Genomic DNA, 13,412 nt, shown 5'->3' on the forward strand with positions numbered 1-13,412 from the left:
GATGCAGTACAGAGCCAGAACATAGCAAGTTTCACTGTCTACTGTGAAAATACTTTTGGACCTCACTGTATTTTAAATTAAGTTGTTAAGTCAATCTTCATCAGTTTCTACACAAAAATATGATGCAAATATTTTATAACATAACTTCATGGTACCTAGAACCTCTATAGGACTTGTCTAAATAAATAGATCTTAATGATTGATTTTTCAATTATTGGACTGTGTGGCTCATTTGGGGCTTGCAACACCAGGGTTCTGGGTTTGATACCCACACAGGACCAGTACGAAACGAAAAATGAATGCTGTTGCTCTGGATAAGTGTCTGCTAAATGACTAAAATGTAAATTCTAGTATGTGAGTCGGGTCTACTACCCCTTGAATATTTCCTATTCAATGAATATGGTCAAGCTGCGAATGACCCCTGATCTGCCTATCCACGCCTGAGACTTGAGATCAGAGCCGGTTGGATACTCCAGACTGTATTACGATGCTCAAGTCTCTGCATCTCAATGTCTGCTGATGGTTGCCCATGCCAGTGTAAAGTGCACCGTTTGTTTTAATGGTGATAGTTGGTCTTGTCCATTGACATATATGGTCTTGTCACCTAAAAAATGTGCAAATGTCAGGGCTGTTCTCAACCCAGGTCCAGGCCATTCACACTAACAATGTGGGACACTGTTTTCTGATGGCTCAGGAAGTAGAACATTTAGAGCAAACAGACATAGCAGCCAGACAAGAGTCCATTTTCACTCAATTTTAATATAAAAAAAAATACAGGACAACATTTTTTTGCCATGTTTAACATAAACAGGATGTCAGTGTTTCTCACTTGGACAAAACACTTTTTTAGTTTACAATGTAAACCAGCAAGACTAGCACAATGGGGCAGTAGGTAGCCTAGTGTTTAGAGCATTGGGCCAGTACCTGAAAGGTTGCCAGATCAAATCCTCGAGCTTACAAGGGAAAAATCGGTCGTTCTGCCCCCTGAACAAGGCAGTTAACCCACTGTTCCGAGGCCATCATTGTAAATAAGAATTTGTTCTTAACTGGCTTGCCTGGTTAAAAAAAAGTGTGAAACCACTCATCAAAAAATAAAGTTGAATGCAGTTTGTTATCTTATATGCCCTTAAAACAATAAGAAAACATGTATTTTAATCAAGGCTATATTGTCTAATAATATATCACCACACAAAGTCTCGTGCCATAGCAAGGCCACAGAGGTAAGGTTTATATTGAAAAAATATACGATTGAGAGTCAAACATCTTGTTTACCTTCAGTGTCTCAAAAAAATAGAAAGACTTGTGGTTTTTGAGCGTGATTTTCAAAAAAAAAATCAACATTAAACTTACAAATATAATCAGCAGACATGCCTGAGAAAAAGGCAGAACCCTGAACCCCAAAGAAGCGAAAAAAAATGGCATAATGGGTTACATGACTGGTTATCTGATTCCCTTTTGTATTTTTAAATACACACAATAAAATGTTCCAAAGGAAATTCAGTTTGCCATATTTCCCTTGTAGATATATAGTAGACGTATGGAAACAATTGACATATATTGGCATTTCCACGACAGTATCTGTTCATATCGTGAACAAATAAAGTAATCCATATATACAAGATGTACATTTAAACAAATGACAGTCAGTCTACCGAGAGTCACACAGCTAACCCAGTCAGCCCCCACCGTTTTCACCTTGAACTGTCTACTCCACTTCCCATCACTGTCCACTCTACTCCCAATCACTACCTATTGCCAATCAACCTTCTCCATCCCATCCCTGCTGGGCAGTTGATGAGCGGGCAGCTGTTAGAAGTTCTACAGCCCTATCTCTGGTGCCGAACTGGGACCCCAACTGTGCAGATCGTTGGAGGCTGTCAATCACTGCTGTGGCCATGGCCTCCACACAGAGTCACTGTGTTCCATGCACGGCTTGGAGGGGGAAAGACGCTCTATGTTACCGAGGCCAGTTCTCAGACCTGGGCCTGGGTGAGGCTGTGGCAGCTGCTGTCTAGCCAGGGGAGTTTGGTCGGGGGTGGAAGGTGATGTACCATGGAGCTGGGCAGATGATGGAGGATGGGTGAGCCCCATGCGGGACCTCTGAGGTGGGGCATCAGCATCGTGGCTGGGCTCATCCAACTCCTGGCTCTTGGTTGCTATAAAGTGGCTGACTCTTAGTAGGCATGACCTCATACCCTCACGGTAGTTATGCTGCTTCCTCTTGCAGGGGGACCTCTGCTCTCCCCCACCCTCTTTGGAGTGGCCTCTTTTCGTTTGCTGATGCTGTTGTTCTCCTTCCTGCTCTGTCCTCAGGAAGTTGACCACACTCTCCAAAATCTCTGCCTTTTCCACCTTGGGATTCTTCAGTTTCTAAATAAACAAAAGTACAAAATAAATACATCTGAAAATACTCAGAAAAAAAGACACAGATGTGACATAAAATGCTAAATGACCATAGATAACACATTCATGGTTAAAACTAAATGAATCATCTATATTAGAGAAAATAGACCATCTTTATGTAACTCACCTCATTACTTGTGTTCTCCAACAACAAAAGTCGTAAGGTTTCCAGACTGTGGTTGATACGATCTCTCCTCCGTTTCTCCATGAGGGGTTTGGGGACCTGAATGTATAAATTCCTGAGTTAGGCCTATTCGTTTAATGATGTATAAAATTGAATGACAAAAACAGGATATCCCAGGAGATTATGTGCGTGAAGTGAAAAGAAAAAGACCAACATAAAGTAGCCTAAAACCATCGGATTCAATTATATCATAATTTCCCAACCCAAGCAGCTAAAAGAATAAGTAAAATCACTAAGCTTTACTTTAAAATTACAACAACACGTTTAGGCTTGATGAAAATCAGACGGAGTTTTGTGGCAATAAACAGCCTATCATCCATGCACCTAACTTGTACGAAACAGAAATGACAAATAATGAACTCTAATGAAAATGAAAAAGTTTTACTTACCCGTTTTACGTCCTTTTGATCTGGGAGCACAGTCTCCATCGTTTTCCTGACTAAATAATGTCGAGATGTTGTCTAAAATCAGAGAGGTAAATGGCGCTTCACATCTATAAATGCCGTAGAATTACAACCACGCCCATTCGCGCCCTCGGTTCTACTTCATTTGGATTACAGTTATTGGATTACAGTTACCATGCCATATACAGTCAATACATCCAGGCATAGCTATTGGTTTATTCAAGAAAGGGCACCACCCCTGATCCCAGATGCGCACGCCCTTGGCATCGAATAACACTATTGATAGTGTTATTAGGCCTAGGCCTAATCCTGTACCCTAATTTCGTTTGAGAAATATCCCACTGGGCACCAACCATGTTGGTTCAACGTAATTTCGTTTAAATGACGTGGAAACAACGTTGATTCAAACAGTGTGTGCCCAGTGGGAAGGTTTATCATGTAATTCGAGAAATGAATACTTCATCATGATATCTTTATCGTCAGAGTAGGCTAATAGGTGGAAAGGTGGAAACTGCAAGTCCATGAGGTTCAACGTTTTCATAAAACAATACATTCCGACCAAAGTGAATGTCTGAATCCATAATATATGGCCTTTGTTTTAAAAACATGTTATGTCTGTCAGCAAAGAGGACAGTTAAACATTGTTAGGGGGCTGTGACATTGGATCATATAGCATAGGCTATAATCATATAAAAAACAAGAGTTATCTTTATTCTAATGTGCCATTTGTAATGTATGCTTGTTGCTGGCCTTATACACCCACATGCCATCAATTGGGGCGGCAGGGTAGCCTAGTGGTTAGAGCGTTGGACTAATAACCAGAAGGTTGCAACTTCAAGACCCCTGAGCTGACAAGGTACAAATCTGTCATTCTGCCCCTGAACAGGCAGTTAACCCACTAGGCCGTCATTGAAAATAAGAATTTGTTCTTAATTAACTGACTTGCCTAGTTAAATGAAAGTAAAAATAATAATAATTACACAGCCATCTCACAACATTATAACCAGTGGCTACAAGTCATTGGTTGTCTTAAAATGTCTGATGTGTTTTAAATGGCTTCATCCCCCACAATCTAGCGACATCCAAGCTGATGTGATGGTCTGGAGTCTGGGATGGTGATAGGCCACTTCTTAGATTTGCATTTGGATGGAACTCAAATGTCCCATTCAGGTGTCCCACAGAGGCTAAAACGTCGTCTTACAACAATAGGGTCGACAATTCAGTTTAAGGACATGTTCAATTTATAAACATGAATACATTGATAGTCGGATAAGGACCATTAGAAGGTGATGGACGACATTAACCACAAAGATGTGTTCACCTATCTCAATTCAAGACACGACTGGATTACACGTATTGGACCATTCAAAATCTTATAATTTGAATAGTAACGTTATAAACTACTATGATATTAAATTCGGTTCTGTCATGTATGTAGCTTATGTGATCTTGCAGAAATTAATTGAGCTTTGATCTAACTTTATTAAATGAGCACCATTCTCCATTCGTCAGTGAAATTTTTCAGAGTAGACTGTTCTCTGGGCAGCCGAATGAGTAGAGCAGAGAATATTCCGCACATGCACACACGCTTCGGATTTCGGAGCCGCAGCCACGCCGCAATACACACATTTAACTCCTCATTTGGACCCATGTTTAGTCAGACATTTTACTTAATAAACGCATTGAAAGTATGGGAAAATTAGAACCACTAGCCTAACTGCCTATCAAGGTCTAGGCTTTCTTGTTGATGTTTTATACTGACATTTAAAGCTATCATTGAAACACTACCCACGGCATTAACCCGTGGTGATGTAAACTCTGCAAAACTCTGGTAGCACAACAAATCTCAACCTATGCACAAGTCAAGTTGCGCACGGCACCTGGCCGCCTTGAGCCTTCGTACCTTTGGCGATTTCACTTAGAGGTAATACCTTTATGGGAGGACACCTCCATTAAACGATATCTGGCGTTGTGGTGAATCCGCAGAGAAAAGTTGATTATGTTAAACCCAATTAAATTGATCATATAAGGTCTAGGCCGTTAGTATTTGTCCTACAGACAATAATGAAAAATAGTAGTACTTAGTCAAACCGTCTTTCACAGAGAGTTCCCTAAACATTTGTGGCCCTGGCCGTGATCCCACCATTATAATGGGGATATGTGGAGATAACAACGGAATGATCGGATCAGGGACATCCCGTAGAGATTAACTGGATTTGAAGAGGCACTGATAGTTCCGTTTAACAAAAAAGAGAGAGCTTCTTTCTTACGGCTTAGTCACTGGTGAGTGCTCTGAAGAATCATGACTTCTGTTTAATCCTGTGTGTGCGAGCGCGCGTGCGCGAGATAGGTCTAGGCTGTAGCTACGCGTTTAGAAAGGAATAGCCTAATTGTGTGCAATAAAAATGTCTTCCAAAATGTCAACAATATAGACAATCTATGAAATATAAATTAATTTAAAATGGCAGGTGATTTGAACAAATGCTTTGTCATTATCAAACACCATCAGCTTGTTTGGCTATAGTCTGCCATCATGTCCTTGAAGATAATCCTTTTCTTATAATCGGCTAAAAGAGCATCTTTCTGTTCAGTGTGCACCTGCACTACAAAGGACAAGACAACAAAAGTGGTATCAATAATTTCAAGGCACGTGGACCCGCCCCATAAATGAGCCGGAGTGATGGACACAGCGCGCTTGCTTGCCCCACTGAAGGAATGCAATTAGCGACATCTGGCCTTTATTAATAAGGTCTCGAGACCCCTGGCCGCTTTGAGAAAGTCCCAACCAATATAGAAACTCGTCATGCGCGTCAGCTCTGCAGACAAAGGGGTCAAAACGGCTCGGACTCAAAGATAGAGCTAAAATATCAACACAATTTCATACTAAATTCGTGCAAATATGTACAAAAAGAATTTCAGCAGATTTCGTGATTTTTTTGTTCAGCATAATATACCATTTTTTTGTACAACTTAATTAATAAGAAAATACACACATTTTTGTTTGACTTAATTCATGGGAAAATACATTTTGGGGGGCAAACTTTGGAACTATCTTATTAGAGCAATGCATGATGGGTAATGATGTTCTACACTGCTGTGTCCCACATTTATTTATATAAAAATACAAACGTGTACTTTCACCGAAGTAATTAAAATATAATAGTAGCCTTATATTGTTTTTATCTATTAATGCCAACACTGTTTTCTATATTTGTTTTTGCTTAATGATTCTGATGCACTTGTAGTCAGAAACACACTTTTTTTCCCCTGTAAGCAACTATAGGCCTACACGAGTTTCTTCATAGTGCATTTCATATTTCATGGAGCCTACATTACTCAATGTTCTTCATAATGCATTTTATACAAGACTAATTGTATGAGGGTTGCCAGACCGGAGAAAAAAATGCAGATTTTTCTGTTTTGTTTTTTTGTGGTATGATGAAGGTATTTGATTCGGGAATGGGGATACATATTCTATTATGAGACATTTTAATACACATCAGAATACACACACACACTGACTTTGTTTGTACTCATGTTATAGCCAACTCTTGACTTTTGTATGAGTTCTTTTTCATTGAATATTTCTATCATGTTGTCGTGTATTCATTATCTTTAATTTGTTAAATGTTTGTAGTTTGCATGTTTCAGTAATGATTAACATGTTTAAATAGTCGTAAATCTCTGCTTGATTTAGCTTTTGGTATATTTGGCATTTTTATACATATTCTGTATTTCTATTGAAGAAAGCAATAATTAATCAACACTCTACTGTAAATAAATGGACACTACCGGTTACAAAATGATGAGAAATGCTCAGTCCGAAGCCATTTGGCTATGGGTTTCACAGCCCTATAATAATGACACAAGCTATATCAGCTTTAAAAGGTTTTTTTTACAACCTATGGGGTATGAGATATTGTGAATAGTGGCATAGGATAGTCTGAAATTAATTAATATACCCTAACCCTAAGCTATGTTCAGCAGCAATTTTCAGTGAGAAATGTTCAGTCTGAAGCCATTCGGCTATGAGTTTCACAGCCTATAATGATACAAGTTATACTACCTTAAAAAGGGTATATTTCCAAACTCTTGGGTATAACATATTGGGCAAAATGGTGTAGCAGAGTCAGTCTTTGCCAATGAGAACCAAGAGGGGCCTAACTTTGTCCTTCATGACTGGGAAAGGCCTCAATTCTAGGCTGTAGGAAATCCTACATCCATCTCATTAGATCAGAACAGGATGGATCAACAGTGATTCATATTACTGGTTGGTATCCTAAAAAAAGGACAGTTGTGTTTTGCAGCATAACACACTTACATTATTTGTCTACTCATATGATGTGGATCATTGTCAGGTTATTAGACGTATAAGCTTAAGTAACAAAAGACCACCATGATTGTAATAATACTTTGAACAGGTGGGCCAAATGCTGGGCCAATTGTGCGCCACCTCATGGGGTCTCCCGGTCGAGGCCGGCTGCGACACAGCCCTGGATCGAACCTGGACCTGTAGTGACTTAGACCGAGCTTCAGGCAACTTTGATGTAAGGCTTGATCACACCTGTAGTGACTACTTCTATCTGTCACACCCGTTGTTGATTATCCATTGTTCACTAGATATATCAATGTAATTACACTCAACACAATGTTGAAAAACAGAATGCTTCCCACCACTAGATCACATAACCAGGCGTGAGCTGGACGGGATCCCAACGCTGCCACCAATGTAGCATAAGAAAGTGAAAGCTACAACAGGGACTCTAACCAGGGCTCATAGATTGAAATGTGAGCTCTAATAGCTGTTGTCATGAAAGCCTAGTAGGCCTCTGGGCAAAGGCAGTAGGCCTACAATGCTGGAATATACCTTGTTACAATATTATATAACATGATTGACAGGACCGTAATAATCATCATGAAATGGCCTTGGAAGTGCCATAAGTGTAAGCCAACATAATTCATTATTTTACATGAACCTGTTTAACTGCATTTTTATGGCCTAATTGATCATAGCCCAGACTCTTATAGTTGCAAATACCACGCAGTTGCACCAGGGGAATTTAAATCAAACCGATTTTTTTTGCAGGTCTTCTGTTTCCCCCACATTTATTGATTAACTAATTTCCCATCATGAAAATGTATCCCCATTCCCCAATTGAAAACCTTCATCGATTCCACAAAAAAAAGACAAATAAAGCTTTTTACTCCAATCTGGCAACCCTCATAAAATCTGACATAGCAAATCAAATCAAATTTATTTATATAGCCCTTCGTACATCAGCTGATATCTCAAAGTGCTGTACAGAAACCTAGCCTAAAACCCCAAACAGCATGCAATGCAGGTGTAGAAGCACGGTGGCTAGGAAAAACTCCCTAGAAAGGCCAAAACCTAGGAAGAAACCTAGAGAGGAACCAGGCTATGTGGGGTGGTGGCCAGTCCTCTTCTGGCTGTGCCGGGTGGAGATTATAACAGAACATGTCCAAGATGTTCAAATGTTCATAAATGACCAGCATGGTCAAATAATAATAATCACATGCAGAACAGTTGAAACTGGAGCAGCAGCACGGCCAGGTGGACTGGGGACAGCAAGGAGTCATCATGTCAGGTAGTCCTGAGGCATGGTCCTAGGGCTCAGGTCCTCTGAGAGAGAGAAATAAATAATTAGAGAGAGCATACTTAAATTCACACAGGACACCGGATAGGACAGGAGAAGTACTCCAGATATAACAAACTGACCCTAGCCCCCCGACACATTGCAGCATAAATACTGGAGGCTGAGACAGGAGGGGTCAGGAGACACTGTGGCCCCATCCGATGATACCCCCGGACAGGGCCAAACAGGAAGGCTATAACCCCACCCACTTTGCCAAAGCACAGCCCCCACACCACTAGAGGGATATCTTCAACTACCAACTTACCATCCTGAGACAAGGTCGAGTATAGCCCACAAAGATCTCCGCCACGGCACAACCCAACCCAGACAGGAAGATCACATCAGTGACTCAACCCACTCAAGTGAGGCACCCCTCATAGGGACGACAAAAAAGAGCACCAGTAAGCCAGTGACTCAGCCCCTGTCATAGGGTTAGAGGCAGAGAATCCCAGGCAGAGACAGCAAGGGCGGTTCGTTGCTCCAGAGCCTTTCCGTTCACCTTCACACTCCTGGGCCAGACTACACTCAATCATATGACCCACTGAAGAGTCTTCAGCAAAGACTTAAAGGTTGAGACCGAGTTTGTGTCTCTCACATGGGTAGGCAGACCATTCCATAAAAATGGAGCTCTATAGGAGAAAGCCCTGCCTCTAGCTGTTTGCTTAGAAATTCTAGGGACAATTAGGGGGCCTGGCCTTGTGACCGTAGCGTATGTGTAGGTATGTACGGCAGGACCAAATCAGAGAGATAGGTAGGAGCAAGCCCATGTAATGCTTTGTAGGTTAGCAGTAAAACCTTGAAATCAGCCCTTGCCTTGACAAGAAGCCAGATCAATTTTTGTGGTTCTAGTCAGGATTCTAGCAGCTGTATTTAGCACTAACTGAAGTTTATTTAGTGCTTTGTGCTGGTAGCCGGAAAGTAGAGCATTGCAGTAGTCTAACCTAGAAGTGACAAAAGCATGGATTAATTTTTCTGCATCATTTTTGGACAGAAAGTTTCTGATTAGCACCAGTATCTCAAAGTATTAAGCGAAAATAAGCATTAAAAAACGCATTGGCATTAATTAAAAATAAACGCAAGGCTACTAATATAAAATAATTATTTAGGTGACAACCTGGTTGATTAACAATATTGGGTTGTTAACGCATTTGTTTTCTATATAAATAAATGTGGGACACAAAAAAGGCAGTGTAAACGCTGTTGCCCAAAATGCATTGCTCCAATAATTTTTAAAAGATTGTTCTGAAGTTTTCCCCCCCAAAATGTATTTTCCTATGAATGAAGTCACACCATTTTCCCTTATTTTCCTACGAATTAAGTTGCACAAAAATGTGTATATTTTCACATGAATTAAGACACACAAAAATGCACGAAATCTGCTGAAATCCATTTAAAAAAAAACATTTTCACGAATTGAGTGTGAAATTGTGATTTGTAATTAAGGAAGATGGAGATTCTCGAGGTCTTCAATGTTCACATACTCACATATTCAACTTCTTATAGCCTACAATTGATCGACATCATTGTAGTCCGACCTCTATGCACACCTGAAACCAAAAGGACTCTTAACCGCTTCTACCTGCAAGCCATAAGACTGCAAAATAGTTACATAGTTAACCAAATAGCTACCCGGACTATCAGCATTTACCCTTTTTACACTGACTTTTCTGACTCATCACATACGCTGCTGCTACTGTTTACTAGCCTATCTGTCACTTTATTGCTAGTTAGGTCTATGTGTACATATATAACTCAATTACCTCGTACCGCCGGACATCGACTCAGTACTGGTACCCCGTGTATATAACCAAGTTATCGTTACTCATTGGGTATCTATTATTACTTTTACGTGTTTAACTTTTCTATTATTTCTCTATTTTATGTCTCTCTTCCTTGTTGAGAAGGGCCCCAAGTTAGCATTTCACTGTTAGTCCACATGTGACGAAAACAATTGGATTTGACCTTCTCATTGTTTAGACTGTGCATAAAAGCGGCACACTTGGCTCAAAAGATGGCTCATGGCACTCACACACCCGCCCACTCCTGCAAATACACACGTGCACGCTTAACACCTAGGTGCAATCTTACCTTGACACCCCATTAGCTATTAATCAAACCCGACCCCCGCCCACCCTACCAGACATACACAATCACACCTGATCCCTTTTTACGTACATCCTTTCGCTTTTGTTAAAACTACACTTTAAATCATTTTGTTAGCCTACACTTGAAATAGTATAAATAGCACATTACCTACTGGACTCAGGTCAACGTCCAGTTTTGATTTACATTTAATAACTAACATGAATTCAACGAGAAATCAACACAAATGGGAAACGTGTCATTGGATAGGCTACAAGTTGGGTGGAAATAGACAAAAATGAATTCCCGAAATTGCAAATAAAATTGCTATCAATTTTCCACGTTGATTCAACATTGCATGTTTTGTTTGTTTAAATGACACGGGAAACAACGTTTATTCAACCAGTTTGTGCCCAGTGGGTATTGTAGTGACTTGAATAAATATGTTTGTGATAGTATGCCTATGGTTAATTGGGGTATGCTGGGGTGTGTATTGAATTCGCCACCCTCTCTCCTGGAACAGTCCTGTTCTCACGTGACCTGTAAGTATATCGACACTTTACGGAGTGTGCGGATATATCACACATCATAAAAAAAAAAAACTATTAACCTGTTTGTCACTTCTTCACTGTTCCCATGAGTAAATTATCTTTCCCATAGGCACACTTCCATGGTGCCAAATGCACACATAACGAAATGGTACTTGGAGACAGAAGAAAATACAATTTACAATTGTGACCCTTTAACCCTTTAAACAAAAAAAACTGGGTCGCCATAATAGACTAGTGTCTATTAACATAATAGCATTTTATTTTCTTCATTGCTGCATCTACTGCTTAGCATTATTATAACCCTCTAGCTTATAGGCTAATAATAATTCGTTATTCGACAACGTGATCAGTAGAAAACAGAGCCAAATGTGATTTCATAGGTGTTAAACATTTGCTATGGTCTTCGCGAGTCACCAAATTGTGAAGCACAGACAGTATGTATCCAAGAGGTGTCAACTCATTGCCATGCTGTCTCCATCGCTCTCGGATTTCTGACTATTTTAGATTTTTTTTTGTTGCTTTCGATAAAATCTAACTCTAAAAACTAATCCTACTGCTGACAAGTATTTCGTATGATGACGGTTGTTTATCAGATTAGCCTACTTTTCGTTTCAAATATTTTTTATTAAACACACACAAGAATGGTGTATAAGGTATACAAGACAGGTATACAATTCTTATCTAAACATAAAAGAGCATAAAGGAACAACAAGACCCATAGTCCTGGGTGCAGAACAAATCATACAAAACACGACATACAAAACAAGGACACGTAGAAAGAAAGAGGGAAGATGTGCCCCCTATCCCCCCCCTTATTCCCCCCCCCCCCCTCCCAACTGCTCGGGTGGCAGGGCCAGCACACGCTGCCCAAAGGTAGATTAAAATATTACAATTGAGAGTGCATTAATAAGTACAAATTCACAGCGCCGACTCGTCCAAGTAGGAGAGGAAAGGCTGCCAGATTTGATCAAATGTTGATAATTTATTGTTCAGAATATATCTAATTCTTTCTAAGTGTACAGTGTTTGCCAATTCACTGAGCCATAATTTGGTAGAGGGCGCTTCCCTCCTCTTCCAAAACAACAAGATTCGTTTTTTTGCCGAGATGAGACCGTACGAGATTAGTTGTTTTTGGGGGTTGGTTAATCCGTTTAGGGACTCAGATACTCCCAGGATTATCAGAAGCGGGTCTGGATCTATTGAAGTCTCCAAAACTTCAGAGAGGATCCCAAAAATTCCACTCCAATAACCATGCAAGCTAGAGCATAGGGCAAAGCAGTGGAGTAGTGTACCCTGCGTAGCCTGACATTTATCACATGTAGGGGATGTCTCAGGAAATATCCTATGCAGTTTAGTTTTGGAATAGTGTAATCTGTGTAATACCTTGAATTGTATGAGACGATGTCTGGAATTAATGGAGCATGTGTGGATATACTCCAAGCTCTCTTCCCAGTCTGCCACCGAGATGTCAGTCCCTAGTTCTTCCTCCCATTTTGCCTTTAATGGCATCAGTGGAAGGTGTGCTAACAGATTGAAAAGCATCATATAGACGCGAAATCAGTTTATCGGAGGTGGGGCATATTTTTATGCATCCGTCAAACATGGAAGGAGATTAGCCTACTTTTAAGAAGAATTTGAATTAGAAATACACAATTAAAATCGAAATTGTACTGGAAATTAATGACAAATATGGCCTCATATATTTTTTTTAGCAAGAGAGCGTTGAAATAGAGGATTTGCCCATTAGTTTACCATTTCGTATTTTACTAGGATCTCCATTAGCTGTTGCCAAGGCAGCAGCTACTCTTCCTGGGATACTGACAGAGATAAAAACATTTCATCAAACAAAATATTGTGCATTATACAAATGTACATCGCTCCATTCTCACATTACATTATTACAATACTACATGACATTAAAACTTCCCACCCATAAACCCTATCTTAATTTATCTCATTTTATTTCAATTACAATGAAGTTGCAGGAGTTAATTTACAGAGTTTTCAGTTACGTCACTGTCACCTCTACACCAATCTGTGTGGTCTCTGTGATATAAACGGGTGTAGCACTGCGCACCCCATTCATTCAACACCCGTGATCCGAACTGCAAGGATATCACCAGTACGTGCCATT

At 40.1% G+C, this 13,412-nt stretch overlaps 1 protein-coding gene across 1 annotated transcript; it reads right to left on the reverse strand.

Annotated features, from left to right (window-relative positions):
• Positions 1 to 739: 739 nt before the first annotated feature.
• her5 (hairy-related 5) lies at positions 740 to 3,015 on the reverse strand. The gene is made up of 3 exons (XM_021583160.3): positions 2,977 to 3,015; positions 2,531 to 2,626; positions 740 to 2,370 (listed from the first exon to the last, which is right to left on the reverse strand). Exons 1-3 carry the CDS (start codon positions 3,013 to 3,015, stop codon positions 1,882 to 1,884), a joined length of 624 nt encoding a protein of 207 aa, XP_021438835.1. The 3' UTR covers positions 740 to 1,881.
• Between the last annotated feature and the right edge of the window lie 10,397 nt (positions 3,016 to 13,412).

This window comes from Oncorhynchus mykiss, chromosome 25 (genome assembly GCF_057628025.1).
Source record: "Oncorhynchus mykiss isolate SJ-2025 chromosome 25, ASM5762802v1, whole genome shotgun sequence".
NCBI classification, from domain to species: domain Eukaryota; kingdom Metazoa; phylum Chordata; class Actinopteri; order Salmoniformes; family Salmonidae; genus Oncorhynchus; species Oncorhynchus mykiss.

What these genes read in the sequence shown, in the direction of transcription:
- her5 (XM_021583160.3), bottom strand. Translation starts at nt 3,015, where the DNA reads ATGGAGACTGTGCTCCCAGATCAAAAGGACGTAAAACGG. An exon ending in ATCAAAAGGACGTAAAACGG is followed by an intron (nt 2,627 to 2,976) that starts GTAAGTAAAACT and finishes TTATACATTCAG; the next exon opens with GTCCCCAAACCCCTCATGGA. An exon ending in TGGAGAACACAAGTAATGAG is followed by an intron (nt 2,371 to 2,530) that starts GTGAGTTACATA and finishes TTGTTTATTTAG; the next exon opens with AAACTGAAGAATCCCAAGGT.